The sequence below is a fragment of the Epinephelus moara genome, chromosome 13 (genome assembly GCF_006386435.1).
Source record: "Epinephelus moara isolate mb chromosome 13, YSFRI_EMoa_1.0, whole genome shotgun sequence".
NCBI lineage: Eukaryota > Metazoa > Chordata > Actinopteri > Perciformes > Serranidae > Epinephelus > Epinephelus moara.
Genome location: NC_065518.1, coordinates 26,068,286 through 26,090,518, shown reverse-complemented (window position 1 = coordinate 26,090,518; position 22,233 = coordinate 26,068,286). Strand labels below are relative to the sequence as shown.

At 41.7% G+C, this 22,233-nt stretch overlaps 2 protein-coding genes across 2 annotated transcripts in view; one reads left to right on the top strand and one right to left on the bottom strand.

The window, feature by feature from the left end:
* The window catches only part of frmpd2 (FERM and PDZ domain containing 2), a 30,088-nt gene extending 24,943 nt beyond the window's left edge, over positions 1-5,145 (bottom strand). The window contains exons 1-6 of the mRNA XM_050060211.1: positions 4,922-5,145; positions 1,895-2,019; positions 1,536-1,699; positions 910-975; positions 639-818; positions 236-311 (exon numbers count right to left, since the gene is read on the bottom strand). Of these exons, the coding sequence (XP_049916168.1) occupies positions 236-311; positions 639-818; positions 910-975; positions 1,536-1,699; positions 1,895-2,015 (607 nt within the window). The 5' untranslated portion in view covers positions 2,016-2,019; positions 4,922-5,145. The remainder of the gene's footprint in view (positions 1-235; positions 312-638; positions 819-909; positions 976-1,535; positions 1,700-1,894; positions 2,020-4,921) is intronic.
* Positions 5,146-9,020: 3,875 nt separating this feature from the next.
* LOC126399308 (mitogen-activated protein kinase 8-like) overlaps positions 9,021-22,233 on the top strand; it is a 51,425-nt gene continuing 38,212 nt past the window's right edge. The window contains 2 exon segments of the mRNA XM_050059148.1: positions 9,021-9,299; positions 20,890-21,065. Of these exon segments, the coding sequence (XP_049915105.1) occupies positions 20,944-21,065 (122 nt within the window). The 5' untranslated portion in view covers positions 9,021-9,299; positions 20,890-20,943.

Here is a 22,233-nt window from a genome sequence, read left to right as displayed (position 1 = left end):
GAGGTTAAATCAGCTCCTGATAAAAACTTCCTGAACAATGAATACTGAAGGAATTCTAGCCGGGAGACGTTTTAGCTGGTTGCAATCCGCAATACACTGCTAGACGCCACCAAATCCCCCTAAATCTTACACACACACTTATTATAAAAAGATAGCAGGCTGCTGTCTGCCTCAGTGTGACCATATATGCATTTTAACATCAGTTTAAATCTGACAGAAGGGATCAGTTTCTTACTGTGTAATCTGTCCCTGATCATTTGACTGCGGTCTGTTAGCCGGGATCCATTTTCAGCCATGGACATGTGATCAACCTGCAAAGACATCACTGTCCAACTCAAGGAAACAAGCAGAGAGTTGGTGCTATCTGTAAACTCAACAAAAACAAAACTAAAACTTCTTAAAACAAAACATGACTTCACTGAACCAGCTGAAACCAAACCAACATCCAATTGTGGTTCTAAGGGGGGACCAGTGCCCCCGTAATATGTGTATTATTAATCTTTTGGAGAACCAAATCTATAGGTAATATGTAACAGTTTTGTCCTCTAAAATCAGATGTGGCCTCAGTTTGCCCCTGCTCCTTTTGAAATGGTATAGAACTGCCACTGCCAACACCATCCACTCATCCACCCACTCACTGAGTTCCTGTAGACATCTTCTACCAGCTGCCTGATGAACCGTTCAGCAGGAGGCAGCATCGAGGTCCTGCTGTGAAGTTCACAGGTCTCTAGCACCGTCAGCAGGTCGGTCCGCCTGACCACAATGTCCTCGCACATGCTCAGCAGCAAACCCTCCAGCTCTGCACTCAGCTGGACCGGCTGGGAGGAAACAGGTGACAGTAAAATGGATGAAGTACCAAGAAAAGGCAAGAACGAGTTTGGGCAAGAGATAGAAAGGAGAGGGAAGTACCTGGTTTTGAGGTAGATGATAATCAACACACCAATAAAGAGTCATCCCCAGTGAGTACACAACCATCTGGGGACAGCAGGACAAGGAAATTATTGAGACATTAATTTCTGCTCATATAAAAACACTTTCTCTGACATCCAGTTAGTAACTCATGCTTTCTGATTAAAGAGTTAACGTCACAAACAATCTCTAAATGATTCAAAGTCATGATGCATAGGCTTGTGATATTATTCCTGTCCAAACAAAGCAGTATACAATGATGGACACGATTTCATTATATTCTATGATGGTCTGCTTCTCAACCTTTTAACATGTGTCCTCCTAAAACAAAGCAATTTCTCACAATCTCTTCAAAGATTTAATATGTTCACCCTGTGAGCGTTTTATAAATGTCAGATGGGTTAATTTGAATAATTTTTAGAAGCCTGAAGTGATAAAACAACCCAGTTTTTTTCTACAAAATAGCCATGGTATACTTAGAAGAAACGTTTTTGATTTTTTCTTATCACATTCATCGTCTTATAACCCCTCAGATTTATCTTCCGACCCCTTGCTTTAGAACCACCTCTCTACATCATGATATTTTGTAGTATATGTCCTCACAACAAGTCTCTGAGTTCTCTAACCTTTTCGGCTGCAGTCCTGGTGGAGGCGGCGTGACCCTGCTGGACCTCCGGAGCTGTGAAGGAGGACACATCTTCATATCGTGCACAGCTCTTAAAGGCCAGACTCCCACTGGCGGACAGCAGCACCGAGCCTGGGCTCAGCACACTGCACATGTTACCTGAACCTAAACGAAGAGCAGAGCACAAACTGGTGACATTTACCAACTCAGAGGGTTTCTCTATCTTTCCATGTGGTATGTGGGTGAGCACGTTGTTCCAGCCTCAGTCTGTTTAGATGCTCTTGAATGCTGCCTGAAAGAAGAGCACTGTGCACTGACACAGGTGGAATTGGGAGGAAATATGAACCGATGAGTGGTTACCTTTTTTGGAAATGTCCAGTAAGGCATCAGAGGTGGCGAGCAGCAGACACCAGACCTCATCCTCGTCCAGTGGTGAACCCCGGGCCTCCAACACTTCTGCCAGGGTCACAAATGTACCCATCCTGCTGGGATACACATATATTACATTGAGGTTTTTTTTTTTTTTTTTGAATAATATCTGTTTGAGGGTTAGTTCAGACTTTTGACGTGGGGTTGAATGATGTACATGTCCATAGTTAGTGCACTACCTACAGCCGATGTCAGTTGGGATGCCCCCAGTTTGGTGGAGCAGGCAGGAGTCCGCCACAGAAGCTAACCAATACACTGCTGTATTTTTGTTGTCTGCTATATTTAGAATATTTAGTACTCCATCCATCCATCCATTTCAACTGCTTATCCAAAGCCCAGGTGCGGGGGCAGCAGGCTGAGCAAAGTAATCCAGACATCCCTCTCTCCAGCAACGCTTTTCAGATCCTCCTGAGGGGTCCCAAGGCGTTCTCAGACCAGACGAGATATGTAATCCCTTGAGCGTGTTCTGAGTCTGTCACGGGGCATCCCGCCAGTTGGACGTGCCCCGAACACCTCTAAAGGGAGGCGCCCAGGAGGCATCCTAATCAGATGCAAAAACCATCTCAACTGGCCCCTTTTGATGCAAAGGAGCAGCGGCTCTACCCCGAGCTCTCTGCGGATGTCCAAGCTCCTTACCCTACCTCTAAGGCTGAGCCCAGCCTCCCTTCGGTGCCCAGCTACCCCTCGGTATTTCACCACTTTACCTTGCCATCACACAGCCCTCTCCAGCAGGTAATTGAAGCCATTGTCTAAGGTTTCTTCAAAGCCACTAGACTCCATTGACAAAAACGGTAATTTTACCTCACAGAACATGGGAGTTGCTGGTCTACCGCTGCCTCGATTGGTTAGTTAGTTAGTGTTATTGTGTGACTTCAATAAAGCCAAACTAATCTTTAAAACACCAAACTCACACAAGAACACAAGCAAACAAACCCATCGATGCAGCGGTAGACCAGAAACTTGCGTATTCTGCAAGGTAAAATTACTGTTTTTGTCAATGGAGTCTGGCTTTGAGCGTAGATAATGGCTTCAGTTCCTCATCAGAAAGGGCAGCTAAAATATGTTTTGTTGCTGCCAACGTCCACAGCAGTACATATGTGCCGATCACCATCTATTGTAGGTAATACACTGACTTTAGATAAGCACCTTATAACTGTTATATACCATGGTGCATCACAGGAGTAGTTGTGCTAAGTGGGAAATGTTCGTGCCATTTCTTAACAACCAGTCTGGATGACCTCACGGGCTGGAATCCCACTACTAAGTACTTCAGACACAGTGAACGTTTCAAGGTCAGAGGTCAGAGTTTGAGACAGACAAGCTTAGGGTTTAGTGGAATTAGATCTAATAGGAAACAAATCCAACACTTCTGTTTATTGCTAAGAATACCTTAACTCTTTCCTATCGAAATAAAGCAACGTGTAGTTTCACATAAAATCCTGCAGAATGGAGAGCTTCAGGTTTTTGCTTTACCAAATTAGTCTGCAGTTTTAGTTTTCAAAGCTTGAAAAGGACACAATACACTTGTGCAGTATGTGGTTTTTTTTTTGCTTGTTTGTTTGTTTTATTAGATTAGATTCCATATACTGTAGTCTATTACTTTGGACCAATTCAGTCTGTTCAGTCAAGGCTGAAGGATTGCTTTACATCACAAAACAGGAAGAGTAGCAAACTGACATAACTCTTTCATAATGGTGGACAGAAGATGGCAGGCAAAATGTAGGTCTCACTTCGAACATATTTGTCCTCGCAATGGCAAAAAGACAACTTTTGACTCATGATTTTCTTGCAGCAGTCCATTGAGGTTTGTAGTATTCATTTGTTAAAACTAACAGTACCATAGACGTGAAAAAATGGCTACCGTGATAAACAGATTTACATAACACTGAAGTATTAGCATGGCTCTCAGTAACTGCAGTAACCTGAGTTTTCATTCGGATTAACATGCGGATGTTGCTTTCAGGAAGCGTCTTATTATAATCATCTTATTCCCAGTGGTGGAGCTTCCTATAGGAAATATAGAGGGAGCATTAATGGGTGTGGTGGAGTGAAGTGTGATAGAGTAAGAGGAAATGAAAAGGCAAAAGGAGGCTAGGAGGAGGGAAGAATTTTGTTGGTGTAATGACTTCAAGTCTTTATCTTAATTTAAATTATATTACTTTAATTGAATGTACAACTGCTGGGATTCGTGCTGTTTCGACACACTGCTTTGCAGCCATTTCACTCTGTGTTTCACTCTTTCTGACACACAAACAGAAATAAAACTCTGTCAGACACATGTCTGGTGACATGGGAGATTGCCGAGTAACCCAGCTCTGTTAATCAGGTTATGTGTACTTTCGATTCACCCAAGACAACCTGGGGTGAAATGTCGACAGCAATTAGTGAATATCTTTTTCACAGCAGACATTTTCACTCGTCAAAGCAGGAGAAGCACAGGTGTTACTAATAACATTAATGATGGCTCTGTTTTATTAAAATGTCACCGTGAGTCATGACAGCTTGACAGCGAGCCAGTATGAGCAATACTAGGACCCTGACACTGAAGCAGCGTCATTACTTTTATTATTTACACCTTGAGCTTTTTCTACTGCGACATTTCAAAATATGTTGAGTGAAAATTATTGTTGATTAAATGCTTTTTAAAATCACATTTCTGTAGATATATAAATACAAGTAATTATAACAAAATATTGCAGGTAATTTATCAAGAGAAAGATGGCTGATCACACAGGCTCTTTGCTTCTTACTTACTCTGTGTGAGTTTGATGCTTTGCACAGGAGCAACCCTAAACTCAGTCAGTCTCATTTAATTTCCTACATCTCAGATGGAGGTTGTGTTGCTACAGCAGCAGCATAAAGAATCATGTACCTCATGCTTAACCAGCACTGTGTCTGCATACACACATTTCAGGCCTGCAGGTGGTTAGAAACATTCTCACACATTATGCAGCCTACCTTATTTCATCTGGTATCTGAAAAGATTCTTCTTAAGTTCCTTCAGACATCCGTCACTCTGGACCTAATCCTTCTTCCCCCTATGCATCCTCTGCTGCCATTGCACCCATTTCTCCCTCGTCCGAGTGCTCCTATCTGTCATGGCAGCTTGTCACACTCCGTCATTTCCCCCCAAGGACAGATCAATCGTCTCCACACAGAGGACACATCAGCTCCGTAACATCATTTGCTCCGCACTCACAACTAATGACGTACTGTTTCTGTGTTTTGCATTATTTTCGACTATTTTTAGACTGGGGGACTTAAGAACATAATTGGATTTGCAGGGCAAGCTAACGGCAGATGGGGCAGCAAAGGACCAGGCCATTGTAGGCGGCACTGTAGTAATCTGATGTTTCAGCCACAACTAACACATTAATTGTCCCACTTTCTATTAGGGCCTTACATAGATTAAGTTGATTGGTCAATGCACATGGCTCGGTGAGTAAGCAGATGTCATGGAAGGTATGCTACAGGCTCGCTCCACCAGGGTTGAAAAAGCATTCAAATTTTACTAAATAATAGTGAGAAAAAACAAATTGACCTATGTAAAATTACATAGAGCCATATTAAATGTCACATGTGGACAGGTAACACCAGTAAAGGTGTTATTCTAAAAATTGTATTTAGATGTGGTGTAAAATGTAAAATATTTAAGGACATATAGTTGAGTATAAGTAGGTCAGGAGTGGTCTAAGACTATAACGACTTATTAATTGACACCCTCAAAGGTTACGGTAATGGGGGCCTCTAAAGGGTACTCTTCTTGTTCCTTTTTTTTGCTGTTTTGTGTGCAACTACGTCCCAGTTATTTGCAGTATTTTCTCGTCCACATACTTGTAAACATATGAAATGCTGACCCACCACTTCGTCCTCAGCCACATCATCAAGAGGGGGCTTGTAACTTAGTCTGGATTTACGTCTCTGTCCTTTACGGCCCAGGAAACGATAAACACGCTGACGTGTGGAGGAAATGTGAAGGTTATACAGGCAGTGCACGTGACCTCCTGTCTTGAGCAGTAGCTGTCATAAGGGTCAGATCTGAGTGATTGAATTGATTGATTGACCTAATTAGATACACTTAATCTAGTATGCTAATCTGGGCGCTGAATTCTCACAAAATGGTGCTGGAAAGCATCAGGAGGACAGTGCTGATTAAATGATTTATGTAGGATTTGAAATTACAGACAAATCATGTTTTAGGGCACTGTACTCCATTATAAGCCTTGCTTTCTTTGATAATGCATTGCATTTGGTTAGGTTTGGTCCAAATGTTTTTATGTAAAATCTAAATCTGAATGTAACTAGTAACTCTAGCTAGCTTTCATTTTTTTTTATAATTTATTAATCCCCCTGAGAGGAAATTCAATTTTTTCACTCTTTTGTCATTAACACACAGGTCCGAAAGACACACATGGATGGTCCACAAACAGGACCTATACATGCACAAAGTGGAGAGATGTCAGAGTGAGGGGGCTGCCTTGGTCAGGCGCCCCGAGCAGTTGGGGGTTCAGTGCCTTGCTCAAGGAGGTGAACTGGCACCTCTCCAGCCACCAGTCCACGCTCTATTTGGTAATATTTGGTCCGGACGGGGACTTGAACAGGCGACCCCCCGGTTCCCAGCCCAAGTCCCTATGGACTGAGCTACTAGCTAGTATGATATATAGTATACAGTGGCATAGAATTGAATTGCTTGGGTAATATATGCAGGGGCAGATTATCAAATAACGGGCCCCTGGGCACAGATATGTAAAACTACCACAAAAACACCACAAACGGTGCAAAGGAACCAGAAAAGACACAAAACAATGTCAAAGAGACACAAAATTATAAAAGATCCATAAGAAGTAAAGAAAGACACAAAACAGCTACAACAACAAAAAGGGGCAAAGTCACCACAGAGTCTGTGTCTTGCTCCTATGTAGTGGAGGTGGTGGGGTCTTTTGCATATCTGTACCCAGGGGCCCATTGTTTCATAATCTGCCCATTACGGCACTTGAAGTACATAAAGTTGCAATAAAATTCTAGATGATGCAGGAGCAGGAGTTCTTTTGCAGTGCTAAAAGGCTTTTTAGAGGTTTCTTAACTCTGACATCAAATAAAATACAGAGTTGAGACTTAGATTTGATCACTGAAACAAATTTCTGAAATTGAGTGGACACATTTATGAGCCAATCAAGTTTACCTTTGGATACTATTGTTATCGCAAGAGCTGAGTATTTCAGACAAATAAAAATGTCTGCAGTGAGAGAGGAAAAAGAGCATTGTAAGATCTTACATTATGATCAGGCTGAGACAAGAAGAAAGCTATTTCTCAAGAGAGGAATTAAAAAAGTATCCCATAGGAAAATGGTCATAATCTCAGATTGATGTTATACTGAGCTCAGTTATGTCTGGGGAGAAATAGTCTGGAAAGAGAAAAGATATTATTTTGAGTTTTTGTTTCCTCTACGAAAGCGTATTGCTGCCACAGCAGGAAAAAAATAATGGGTCAGTATTAAGTTATAACACGAAAAGTTTATTGTTAAGTTTTTCACATTATAACAATACTAGTCCATACCCATTGGTAGCTTTGTCACCTTCTACCTATGCCAATCCTCAATGCCTACCTCAATGCCTATGTGCAGTTTCACATAGATTGACCACGTCAGTGAGTAGAAAAACATGGGACAGGCAGAATGACTGACTGACAGAATGACACACTGACAGTTTCCGTGATTATGTACAGCATACCATACCATGACTTAGTCATACCAAAAATTTGAAAAAAACAAAAACAACAACAACATTGGGCCACAGGGGGAGCCACAGCGATCAGTCGCATTTTAGCCATTTTTAAGCATTTTTCTGTTATGATAGCGCCACCCAGTTGCCAATTAGAGTTAAATTTCTCCAGTCACCTTGAGGCGCCCTGTTCTACATATCTACCAAGTTTAGTAAAAATCGATATAGCGGTTAGGCCGAGATACGAAATTAGCTCTCTAGCACCCCCATTTTGTTTGATGGGGTCAATAATGGAGGGGTCCCCTCAGATTATGTGTGGCCATATGCCTACAAAGTTGCGTGGTGATCGGTGAAACCCTTGAGATGTTATACACCTTTATGTGATGAGCCACGCCCTCCGCAATATTCATTGCCTTATAGAAGCTCAGTTTTAGTAAGNTGCTTCATTCGCATCCTCCCATGACCCTCTACCACTGTGCCAAATTTCACATGGATTGACCAAGTCAGTCAGGAGAAAAACATGGAACAGAGACACAGACAGAGTTTTCGTCATTATATAGTAAGATAGTAAGATATTTTCACATTAAAACATGATCATTTATATTGTTAGGACATTAAAAGTTCCACATTACAATGCAATATTTGGTCTTGGGAGGAGGTGCACCCATATTCTCCAGTAGTGATTTGACACTTGGCTATTTGCAATGAACAGACATCAACATGGCCCAAAACACAGATAACATTAAACTATATTGTTACATCATGAAACTTTTCACGTTTTACAATATAACTTATCAGGTTTTAACATAAAAACTATATTTTTATAACGTGAAAAACTTCTTGTTAGAATAATAAACTTTTCACGCTATAACTGATCCATCATTTTTTTCCTGATGTGGCAGCAATACGCTTCCGTACCTCTTGATGTATCTACCACATATAATTGGGCATTTGTATTTTGCAATAATTTATGTTTGTTGTTGTTTTTTATCTAAATAAGTTACAGGCTACATTAGCCAACCTCTACCTTATTAAAACTAGTGTATATAAAAATGTGAGTTGAAACAGTTTTCTTTGGTAGCAGTAACTGTCAACAGTAAATGTCCGTGAGAAATGTACTGAAAAAATGCTATCTAAATATTTACTATAAATACTTTCTGTGTATTTATTTTATGTCAAATTATATGAATACACCTGTAAATTCCTGTAAAATAGCAGTACATTCACGTTGTATGCGGTGTCATTTGAAAACGTTGCGAAATCGTCGCTTCCGCTTCCCGGAGCGGCTGCCGGGAACGCGCAGGCGGTCTTGAACGTCCCCCTGGTCCTCATTGTGCAGCCGAGGAAACATCGCAAGGTTTCGACGACGTTGGTATGAAATGGCAGAAACTGCCTGTGTCACGGAAGCACAAAGATTAGGTTACGTAGAAGCTACACATGTATTCTGCGATGATCCCGGCCTGCTAGTGTGAGGGAAACGGGAGTGTATCCGGAGGAAAAAGGGATTAAAGAGCTGTTTTTCTCCTTTAAAAAAAAGGAGAAACGTCCGGGTTGTGTCTCCAGCAGGCAGCAACGGCGACTGCGGGTCGACACTGGTGGAATTAACCGGAGAGGGGTGAGCTTGACATATGGATTTTTATCTTCCTATCAGACATGTTTGACGTGTTAATTGTCAACAGTTGGGGGATGGGAGCAGACCAGTTCTGGTCACACACACGTTACTGTAAATAGGTGTTACTACAATGTACACGGTGACTACCACAGCAGGCAGGACAGGTCTGGCCTAACTGGGAAAAGGCAACCAGACTGAGTGGCTACACTGGGAAGCACACTGCTGTAACCTATCCATGTCAGGGCTACACACACATTAGCACCGCTTCCACTGTAAACTGTGAACTGTGGGTGGTGTTACCGGTCATGGGAGTAGTGAAAGGTTCAAGTAAAGCGCTGTGACCTCCAGTGTGTGGTCACCGAAAGACGATAACATCCTCCATGTAAACAGAAATCACTTACTGACGCCTTTGAATACACCCTGTTTTTCGCCAACACTGATATGTACTGCTGTGATATGATCTTGCATGTTTCTGTTAGCCTGTAAGGTGCTCAGTTCCTGCACTGTGAACTGAGCAGAGGTGGGTTTACTCTGGCTATTATGCTGTAGCAGCATCTCTGTTAATTCAATAACAACAGTGGGCAGATGGGATATCAATATGTGGCTATATGCATGGCTGCAGTCTGTCTGTTGATGTGGTCTTTATGTGATTTATGTGATGTGCTAATGGCCTCACTGACCTGCACACTGAAAGGTGAATGGGAATATTCCTCCTTGGCAATTGCATAATCATCTTTGTTGTAACAATCAAATGGTGAGCATGCCTTAACAGTAAAGTAGGATATCTTATCAAGCCTGATATTAATCTCTCAATCTGGTTTATTAGAATTGTCTGATCAAAGGTAGGTTAGTCAGGTTGCAGCTTGTGTGTGTCTTGTGTGTTATACTATCTATCTAACATGTTCCTGCAGTCACATTCGGGGTGATGTAGCTCCCGGACTGCACTGCACATTGCTAGCGAGGTTTTCTAAGCAACCTGCCAAGAGAACAGCAGTGGTCAGCCAAAAGCACCAAGAAATCTGATTCCTGCACCAAAAGCGAAAGGTTGCCCGCAGAGATGGGATTATGAGTGCTGGCTAACACATAACAAGCCCACATTCATATCTGAGAGTCCTATTGGTTGATGCTGACAGATTTGCGGCTTAATTATATGTTAATATTATATCATTATAATATTTCTCAACAGATAAATCACGGTGTTAACAGTATCAAGGTTGGCTTTTGATTTCTTAGCTCCTCTGTGCTAGTATTACACAGGATGAGTGCCTTTTTGTTTAAAAACTCCATAAACAGGTCAGCTTATACTGCTCACAGGTGCATACCATAAATTGCCTTGGTAGGTGTAGTCAATATTTGATATGAAGACAGGCCACACTGTGGCATGTGCTGCTTGCTCCGCTCTAAGCTGACAGCCAAGACCAGCCCTGACAAAATAAAACAACAGTGTGCAACAGTTCAAACAGTCATGGGTGAGTGCTAAGACAGTTTCCTTGAGAAGGAGTCACCACTCTCTCGTGTCTTTCCACACCTTTGGATCATGTTCAAATCCTCTTCTGCAAGATGTGATATTTCATTAGTTGTTGTTTTTATCCTTGTGCAAATGTACTTTGTGCTTACACCTCATGTAAGCCTGCTAAAATAAGGCTTGTTGTAAAGATTACAAGCACAGTTTGGTATATATAACAATAATAATTGTGTAGCTGAGCAACATGGCAGAAAAAAAAATTGCTGTCTTTTTTTTCCACAACAGTCCACATTTGTATACATAGCATCAATTTCAGTCACTAGTCCTCTTGTTATAGATTCCCTTAAGCTTTAATAGATTTAGAAGCTAAAATATGATGAAGCATTGTCTGAGCTGAAAACAGAAAATCTATTGGGAATAATCAATGTACAAAAACAAACAATGATCTACAGTCATGTCAGTCAGAAAAGATAGCACGTGTTGCATGTCAGCACCATGTCTGTCTTTTGCCATTAAAAAAAGCAACAGCATGTGTGAGTTGTTTATTAAGGGGGTGGAAAGCATATAGTAATGTAACTGTTTGTTATGGGGGTGTTTCTCTGAGTCTTGCTGCATGCTCCAGTGGATAGGTGTATTTGCTGGTGTTTGAGACGGTGTGCTTGCACTCTGCGTGCTTCATTGGATAGAACTTTGTAAGGTATTCTCTCATCCACTGCATGGCCAAATGGGGCTTTAAGTAGCTGAAGTATGTGACATCACCCATTGGTTTGTGGACTTCCATTCTGAAGCCTGGAGTTTGGCATTTTGGCCAACATCTTCTTGGATTTTTGGAGCCAAAGGTGACCATATTTGGACGAGAAGGTGGAGCTAACCTTTAGTCTAGCTGCTTGCTTTGTTAGCATGGTGCATTTACATGTCGGTGAAGATTCTCAGTCATCCAGGTCGTGGTAATCACAAGTGCATTATCGTCTGTACCTGGACTTGCTTGCGTTTCTTGAAGACGCATCGCCTCTCAGATGTTTCGCCTCTCAACTTGGATGAGAGGCGAAACATCTTTTAGAAATGCAAGCAAGTCTAGTTACCTACAATATAGCACTTATGAGGTGCATTTACAGTCACAGTTAACAGTGATAATGCTAATGCAACTTTTTGCCAGCAGAAAACAAGCTAAAATCCATTAAAACAAAATGTACTAACTGGAAAAAAAATATGTGACTCCTAAGAATGTCTTTTATTTACAACTAAACACTGAACGATACATTTTTAGGTGATCAGAATGTTATTAATTAACTTTCATGAAGTTAAAACGCACTGAAATAGCGACGGCTATGCCTAATCAGGGGTTACGCCATGGTTACGTTGCCTAATCAGTGTTGTCGCCAGGTGGTGACTTGCCAGCACACGGCATCCACCTGCCACTGAAAGTGCCCACGCCCTTGATCATGCATAACTTGACTAATGCCTTAATAGCTTTGCTCGTGGAGCCAGCCTCTGGTGGCCATTCGAAGAACTGCAGTTTTTGGCACTTCTGAGTTGGCTTCGTATTTCAACCCCTAGTGGTAGCAGGTTGGTGTTACCCTACCACTGATGTACTGTTACCTCACATAGATTCATTTCTGTGATGAGCTTGGTTGTTAATACGTTGTCAACTAATGTAACTTATCAACAGTATATTTAAATATCAAATTTCTTATCAAGGACGTTTTCTGTAGTGATCAGCTTTCATATAGTCCGGCTGTAATTGAAAGGATTGCATTTTTAATGTACAAGACAGAAAAATGTAATTTTTAGCATGTCTTTGATTGTTGTAGAGCAGGAGAGATGCTTTTTTCGCCTGATAGCAGATCACCTATGTTGAGCCCAGATTCCCTGGCATGAGTGACTCTCCTCTAGTGGTCATATTTCAGACCCTCACACAACAGCTGACTGCATGTCTGAATGTTGAATTTTGTTCCGTGTTTTTGTCTTTCAGTTTATCTTGTTTTCTTTTGCTTGTTTATTTTTTTGTTTAGATGGTGGCAATTTGGTTGCGTAAAATATTCCTCATTGTTGTGTCGTCTTTTGTGATTAGCACATTACCTAAAATAGCGTTCAAACTGCAGGGAGTTTGAGCGTAAACACCCCCAAATTGTCCCTCCAGACAGTCAGAAATGTGGCATAGTGCCTTTATTGGTAGCAATGTTCGACACAGACTGTGCCCTTATGAGCTCTTATCAGCAGCCATTACTTCGGCTGAATGTGAGTGATTCAAAGATACAATCTATCTCCCAAATTGCAGGTGGACCAGCATAACTCCAACCACATTGATAAAAGAATCTGGACAGTGAAGTCGCTGCGTTCGGAGTGAACAGGAGCAGACCCGTGATAGCAGATGAGAGACAGGTTGACTCCCAGGAGAGACAGTGTGATGGACAGCGGTGAGGAGAGAGACCAGTGTAAATCTGGGCAGGATTGCCAAGATGAATGTTTGTTCACTTCCACAGAAGCCATATCTGATGCTTTCTGACACAGTTATCTGTTCTTTTCTGTCTGGTTGTCACAGATATTATTTTGTCACAGTCAGTGATTTACAATGGAAGGCGACAACTGTGTCAGCAGTGGTTGGTGGGAGAGCTGTGATAAAGCTGCAACTTTGATGCCTCAATGTGATTTTGATAAGGATTATCAAGAGATCTGAATGAACTTTGACCCTTGAAGGTGTCATGTGGCCAGATAGATGAAACGACTTGTTGGTTTGTCTTTTGCTTTGTTGTATCTCTGTGTAAAGACGCAGAACCCACTTATTTACTGAGCTAACATATTTCATTCATTCATTCTTTATGGCGTGCAGCCCTGGCTGTGTAAGTGTGTGATGGGAGGGGCACACACACATGCGATTCTCTGCCTACTAGGCCTAACAGTTGAATTGGGTTGACAGCCTGACACACACTGTCATATCTCTCAGCCCCGGTTCCACATGCAGCCACAGATCCTCCTTTCTCACAGTCACCCTGATATGTGCTGCTCCGTTTTTCAAAACGGGAGAGAAAATCATGTCATGCCACACGCTGAAGACTAACAGCAGCTCAGACATATTCTGCAGTGTTTAAATAGGCCTGGTAGAACATGATGTGAGTACATACTCTCTCTCCTCTGCGGCTTATATTTGATTTACCGAATGACATTTTCTGAAAAGCGCTATAGAAGTCGCTTACATATTATTTCTGGTCCCTTTGCATCCAGATACCACTAGCAAATGAAGCTGACATTTTTTGCTGCTGGGTGGATCAGTGTAAAGATTGGATGATATGCAACATCAGACTGAATAACATGGAAATATAGGGATGAGAGACCATGATATATCAGGGTTGTTATAGCAGTCATATTCATGTAAATATATTCTTGCAGCTTTGCTACAGTTGGGAAGTAAACACATGAACAGATTTTGCTTTGTTAGGTCTAAATTAAGCCTAAAAAGATCCATTGTTGCGCTCTGCATTTAGCCTACTGAAGAAAATTCCTTACTTCGGTGACCCCTAGTGGTGGTTTGAAACATCCTGTGGCTCACATTCTTACTGAGGAGCTAGCCTCGCATAGCCAGACCTATCTCGCGCTGTGCCAGAGCTTGAGAAAGGTCTGGCTCAACCCATCAAATTCCGCACTTAAGGAAAAAAATACGCTCTGGCTTGTTTGTATTTCTTTAAACCAATCAGTTATCTTGGGTGGCACTAAACCCAGGATGCAGCAACAGTGTCTTTGCAAATCAGTGTCAGAAGAGAACTTGTTTCGGTGGAACATTTGCTCGTGGGGAGGTGAGCCCTGGCATTAAAACGGCTAAATCCCTGCTGAAGAAAATGTGGCGTAAAACATAAAATTACTTTTTATCGCAGGGGTTTCTAGCTCAGAGGTTGTTGTTTCACGCACAGCGGTGTAACAAAGTGTTGAGATATGTTTGGCTATGCAAGACTAGTTTCATGTAGCAATGGGGATTTTTAAAACTGAAACAGGTGTCCAATGACGTTATACCCACAGTATCACATCCTGTGAGCTGGACTGCTCAGGAGCTACAAAAGCTGAACACAGTGAGACTCAAACATTTCCTTGCAGTTTCTTTCTAGTCGCCTGCATGACACACATCAAACTAATCAGTTTACTAATGACACGGCTCGCCATTTTTCAAATAGCAGCCAGGGACAACAGGATAAAAGGCGAGCAGGCAGCATGTGAGGTGGTAGGTAAGTTGTTGAATCTCTATCAGGTGATAATCAAACAGCAGCAGGTGCTGGAGATACTTGAAACTGTTATTTCATCTTTTTACAGCTTGTCAGTCTTTGCAAAGTCACTGAAGAGCTTTGTCATTTTGGATGCAGCCATGACAGGCTGTGTAAAATATCTTTTCATTAGTCTGTATTATTTACGATCTTGTTTGTACATGTGGTATTTTGTTACATGCCGCACAGAGCCGTCATGTCACATTGGCTTACGCGCACCCCGGTAGGTCACCGGGTAAAGTGCATACCGTTGAGGCTGAGTCTTTAGAACAGCGGCATGGGTTCGAGTCATGGCTGGGCCCTTTGCTGCGTGGCATCTTCTCTGCCTCCCCTGTCTGTCTCTCTTACTGTCGATTAAGCAGAAATGTCTAAAAGATAATCTTAATAATAAGATGATTAAGTTGGCCTAAGCTACATGTGCCAGTTTGTTTTCCAAAATCAACTTGGGTGAAAGCCACGTCCCCCTTAGAATAGTGTTTCTCTCCACAGGTGGGGTTTGGGTTTAGGTAGGGTTCTGGTTAGGTGCAGCTGAGATAACTGATTGGGGTTAATGTTGGATATGAGTCAGGTGAAGCACCTCAGAACATGACTGGTTGGGTTAGGGTGTGTTTAAAGGGATACATTGCCCATTTTCAAACCTACATTGTATCAGCCCATACAAACCAAGATTATGTTACTGTAATTTCCTGTTTCTCGCCTAAAATGCCTGCAGAAACATATTTTAGTGTAATGTTTGGCTGTAATATGAGAGTTTGTGAACAGGAAGTGAGAGCCATACTGTTTCCTGTAGTGTAAAAACGGAGTCTGAAAAAACTAAGATGAAACTGTAGAACTAGACAGTGCCAATAGAATATCAACTATGGATGTCAGTTTTGAGTATTTTTGCTTTCAATAGGCTGACACTCACCAGTAACTAACCTGTTAATTTTTTAAATACAAGTGGCCTTCCCTATTCTGGCAGTCCATTGCCCCAGTAAGCTTTAGTGTTGCATTTCAAAGCGCTATCCATTTAGGTGGAGAAACTTTAATGTTTTGTGAAGTAAATTGTCTTCCCTTTTATTTTCTGTTGGCTTTGCTGACAGACAGACAGACAGCTAGCTGCGTTATTGTGTGGAAACATAGTGCCCACTGCTAACCCTCCGATCCCTGCTGGCCAGAAGCTAATGTTAACTAGCTAGCAGTGACATCATTGTTCCGGTGGTGGGACACGATGCTGCAGAAACATTGTGCCCCCCCTCCATTCTCCCTCCAGAGTAAGCGCCATTTTAAGCCGCAGAACTCCTTTAGCATCGTTAACTGTGCTAACTATGCAGTGCTGACACTGCTAACAGTGCCAACAGAGCTTACAGTGACACCAATGCTAAAGAAGTTTTGAGACTTATAATAAAGCCGCTTACTCACAGGGCAACCCAGGGGGAGACTGAGTATGAGAACAATGTTTCTACAGCAATGCTGTTGGGTTGGGATGGCGTTACTAGCAGTTATCGTTAAATGAGGACAGCTGATAGCTAGCTAGCTCCTACCAGTCCTGGGTGGTGAACAGTGCAGTAAATAGAAGAGTAGCAAAATTAACCTACAGATCGACATGTAACTGCTCAACAATATACTTGGTAGTCAATTGATCAACAGCTAACTGTAGGGGTGGGAATCTCTAGACACCTCAAGATTCGATTCGATTCAATTCCGATTCCGAGGGCAACGATTTCGATTATAAAACGATTCTTGATTGTGAAATAAGCCAATAAGAAAATTTACACTAGATATTGAAAAACAATATTGTAATAAAGCTGGGAATACATATCCAGTGCATACAAACTGTATTACTTACTGTGGTTGAGATGACTACACTCCACCGGTCCATCCTCCTCATCCACAAATCTCAATGGGACTCTCCTGTCCCTCGACGACCTCCTCGACATTACTCCTCCAGTATTTACAAAACTATAACTGACTATAACTATCTATGAACTATAAAAACACAAACTATTGTAAAAAAAAAAAAAAAAGACGAACGGTGGCAAAACTACAAACTATGGTGAAAACACAACGAAAACACTCAAAAACACAGCATAAAAAACACAAAAGCTTTCAAAAAACACTCAAAAACACAGCATAAAAAACACAAAAGCTTTCAAAAAACCACAAATACTATTATTTACAACACTAAATATTATTTACAAAGAAAACGCCACCAAAACTCCGCTAAAACTCACCAGAACACTGCTAAATCACTCAAACCTGCACTCTCCTCGTCAGCTGTCACTCTCCTCCTGCTGTGCTCACTTCCCTCCCCTCCTCCACAGTTAATGATATCTTTACCGTATACCGCGTATATCATATATCACTGGAAAGCTCCGCTTCTCAGCTTTGGAATTACGTCAATAGCGCGAATGGTCGAGGGGTTATGGTAATTTGAAAAATAAATATAAAAATAAAATTAAAATCGATTATGAGTTTTCCAAATCGATGCTCGCATCGTTCAAGTCAGAATCTCAATGCATCCAAAAATCGATTTTTTTCCCCCCACCCCTAGTTAACTGTCACATCCCTAACATGAACCAAGATTCTGTTACTGCGTTCATTGCTAATTTCTCACCTTAAATGTTTTCAGAAACATATTTTAACTTACTGTTTAACTGTTATTCAAAATTGTTTGTTACCAGCTGGCAGCTGTATTGTTTCCTGTGTCAAAGTGGCCAAGCTTGTGTGACGTTACCCACCTGCAGGAGCTTTTTATGATCCAGTGTGGTGCAGTGCATTGTGATAGTTGTAGGCTTTCTATCTTAATGAGCAAGAACAAATGTCACAGCCTCTTTGCTGTTTTCTCCAGTCATGTAGCACCAGTTTAGAAGTATTTACATCTTTCTACTGCATAGATGGCCTTGTGTTATGAAAAGACCAGCTCTCCAGCAGTGAAATACTTCTTTAAGTGAATTTGTTTAGTAAGTGTCATGATATGTTTGTGCTTCTATACCTGCAAGTATGAGTGTTTGCTCAAGTATACATTGTTGTTTTTTTCCCAAGCATTCAGCAGTATGTCTCTTGCTGTAAGATAAAATAACTGAGCTCAGGCTCTTTTGTGAACCTTTGATTTATCCCTGTGCATCTGCACAGCGTGGCTTAGGTGCAGACTGTCGACAAGGTTCTCCAGCAGGAGAGGGAAGATTGTGTTGCAAGAGGCAGGAGAAAGGAGAGGAGACAAAGATAGGAAGAAACAGAAGGGATTAAACACAAGTATAAGGGAGGAGGCACAGGGGAAGACGAGTAGCGTTTGAGTTCAATGTAAAGATATCGTTCCTGGTGTATTGGTCTTTATTTTAGAGACTTTTGGGATTTGATTTGACTTCCAGTGTATCTAAAAACCTTCAATAGTGAGACTTCTCACCAACAAGTGCGTGTCAGAACAGCGCAAGCAACTGATCTGTTCATTGATCTTTGAACAGGGTTTTTAATTGATTTAGTCTGGGTCTTGACTTGGTTTCTACCTTCCTCTGGTCAGATCTAGTCCGAACCTGGTCTCTGAATTTAGTCGGATGCAGTCAAGATGGTCATGACTCCAGCCCTGCAAATATAAGAGAAAGCAAAATGGAGGAAATGAGAAAACGTTTCAAGAGCTGGGTACCCAAGTAGGAAGATGATTGTAGAGGAGAGGAGAGAAAGAAGAAGGCAACCCTCGTCAGCTAACGGATACTGAAAGGAAGAGGGGTGGGTTAGTGGTAGTCAGAGAAACCCAGAGGTCGGGTCATGGTCTGTGGAACTTACAGCTATCATCACAACGCCGACCCCCTCAGCACAATGTCCCAAATTCCACTAATGATTTGTCGTCTTCAGACGCAGCATGAAACCCAGCTTCCTCTGTGTCTCTCTGCCTGGATCATCACTCCATCGCACAGACCTTTGGGTTTTATATAGTAGTCATTATAGCTGATGAAGCGGCAGTAAGAGGAGATTTATACTGTACCACTGCACACATGAGCAGCATATCTGCACTTCAGTGGGGTTGATTGCTACTGGAGACTTGACAATTCTTTATTGAATAAATATAACTTGTTTGCATTTGAGAACTGCAGATAAGGGTGTTCACATTAATTACATGAGGTCTCCACATAATACCAATCCCAGGAGTGTTTAATTGAATTAACTGAGTGAAGTGGCAAGGTAATAAGCTGTTTCTAAGCCAGACTGCCTGCAGTGTGGGGGGGGTTTGATGGATGCATCTACAGTAGGAGCAGCTCCTTAAAGTGTCATTGGCTGTTGTTTTACTGGCTTAGATACTGAAGCATAGACTAATAATGGCCACTGTAAAGTCACCTATTGGTTTGTGTACTCATTTTTGAGGCCTAGAGTTTGGCATTTTGGCCGTTCCCATCTTGGCTTTTTGTAGCCAGAAATGTGACCTTATTTGGATGAGAGGGTGGAGCTAGCCCTTTCCGCTAGCTGCTAGCCTGGTTATCATGGTACATTTACAATACAGCTATGGTTAACTGTAGCCCCTTTTACACTGCCTCTTCAAGACGTAAATTTGATGCCATTATGCCGCCTCGTTGTCCTGTATAAAAGGTACAACAGCGACAGAGTTGTCTCACCTTTAAGCCAGCATCAGAGGTTGTAACAGCGCCGAAGCAATGTCCGTATAATGGGACAGTCGGCAGGATGGGATCATGAGTGGCATGGGTATGACGTTTTGATGACGTGCTATGCGTGCGATCCACCGTGGGAGATTTCAAAAGTAGCTGATAGCAGTTAGCAGCTAACTCAAAGAAGAACAGTGGCCGAAGCCAATTTGGAAAAGAGTGAGGTCCAGGAGCTCCTTACCGTCCAAACAGAGGACGAGATCAGCTGCCATATAGCAGGAACAGTAAATAATCGTTACTGCCATAGTTGTTGTTTAGAAAGTGCTGCTGATGCTTATGTTATATGTTTAACTAGAGGCTGACGTTGTGTTACATGTCACATCCGTCATGCCTCTTTTGATACCATGATGGTGATGATGAGGCTTGTGATAATGCTAATTGTAATGCTAATTTTCACCAGTGGAACCATTAAAACAAAATGTGCTTACAGGAAAACCCTTAGAGGGTCTTTAAGTTACAACCAAAAGCTGAACAAGATTTTTTTAGGTGAGCAAAATGTTCCAGTTAACTTTAATGAACTGAAATAGTGACAGCTACAGCTATGCCTACACTCTGAATCTGGTGCTATGCCATGGTTACTTTGCCAAACCAATGTTGTCACTATGGTAGCGACTTGTCAACGGACGGCACCCATCTGTGACTCAAAGCAGCCTCATCCTCAATTATGCGTAGCTTTAAGCTTTGATAACATTTAAACAGGCGAGTTAAATAAAAAATCACCCCCTGACCGCTGTCATAAATTGGGAAATCAGCTATAGAGACCAAATCTGTTTTTCATCCCAGGCTGTAAACATGTTTATTTCTGCTGTTAAATTGGGCATTTTAACAGTCAACCTTTGGGGATTGACTCGCCAGCCTCAAGTGGCCATTTGAGGAAGTGCAGTTTTCGGCACTCATGCTGGAGTGATGGACAGAGTTTGACACTGCCACAATTAGACATTTGTTAAAAAATTCAGTCATGATTCACTCCAAATTTACCCTTATAAAATACTTGTTATCGAAAATGAATGATATTATCCCACACTGACAAGAATAGTGGTTCACCTGCATTTTCTGACGAAATTGACAAAGTCACATTTTTACCAATTGGAAAGCATACAGTATATAAAGAATGCCTTATCAGTGTTTTGGAAATCCCTGTTTAGTTTTGTGTGGATGTTTTGGCAGCTTGAAGAAAAGTGTGAAATCAGATGTTGAAAAGTGCTGAAAAAATGACAACCTCTCTTTCTCTTTACGCACTGCAGGTCTTGCGAGCTCCACTTGAATGCCCAGTCATAGCGTTCGTCCAAGGCTTCACCATGAACCGGAACAAGCGTGAAAAGGAGTACTACAGTATAGATGTGGGCGATTCAACTTTTATGGTTTTAAAGCGCTACCAGAACCTCAGACCCATCGGATCCGGAGCACAGGGAATTGTCTGGTGAGTCAAAGGAAGAAATCCTAATATTTAAAAAGATGTCTTGATCTTTGAAATAGTATTTCAACAAAATAAACTGCACTTCATGGTCTTTATTGGTGGCTGGTGTTTTCCTAGTTAGGCAAACTCTGTGAGATGTGTTTGTAAGCCCTGAAAAAAAAGTCTCACATGTCTAAAACAATCTTTATTTATCAGTCAGAAAGGGGTGAAACTGCAGAAGTAAATGTTCCATATAGGAACTGTCAGTTGAGGGAACATTTGATGAAAGCTACTGATGTAGCGCTCAGACTTTGCCAGCTGTCGGCTTTGAAAGTTGATGAGATCAGACGTTACAATATCAGCATAAGTTGCATACAACACAGAAATTGATGCATAATGTAGTATTTGTTGACAGTGCAGTGCAGTGTGGTGTTGTGTTCCCTGTGGATTTCTATAGAAGTGAGAGGAGTACAGGGAATGTGGATGCTGAAAAAAATTTGAATCTGAACCCCAGGATCACTCAAGTCCATGTGAGGATTAGCTTCTGTATGTAATGATATCGTATCACTTGTGCCATGATGGCATTGTTTACATATTCATCATTCCAGTGGATTGATTAGACGATCATTTTTATTTATTAATGGCCAAAAGGGGAAGTTCCAGATCATCCTGGTCCAGTTGTTGTAACATGAGCAAAGTAGGATGAGCTCCTTTAAGTTCTTTGCTGTCATCGATCTTCTCTGGTCCTCATACCAGGTAGGGGATGCCCAGAAAGTGATACACATGAGGATCAGTCAAGGCTTTTCGTTATGTGAGGAATTGCTGGTCAAATATCAACATCCAACATGCTTCTCTTACGTCAGCTCTAACTGTGAGGGATCCTCAAGATTTTTGTTAAAAAGATATATAAATGTTTGTCGTGGAATCCGCACATTGTCACAGCTCCATCACATAGGGGAACTTACCAGCTTTCTATTGTAACAGTGTTACCAGGGTCCAAAACTAACACTCGCCACTCGCCAATTACAGGTAGATTTTGTCTCTGGCTGGTAAATTTTTAAGACCACTCGCCACTCTGGCGAGTTATTTTTTTACCAGCGAAAAATGCATTTTTTGTTACTGTAGAACGGTGCTGGTATCGGCTGGTTTCCTGGCAGAGTAATGTGTATTTCAGGCAGAGACGATCTTTGGT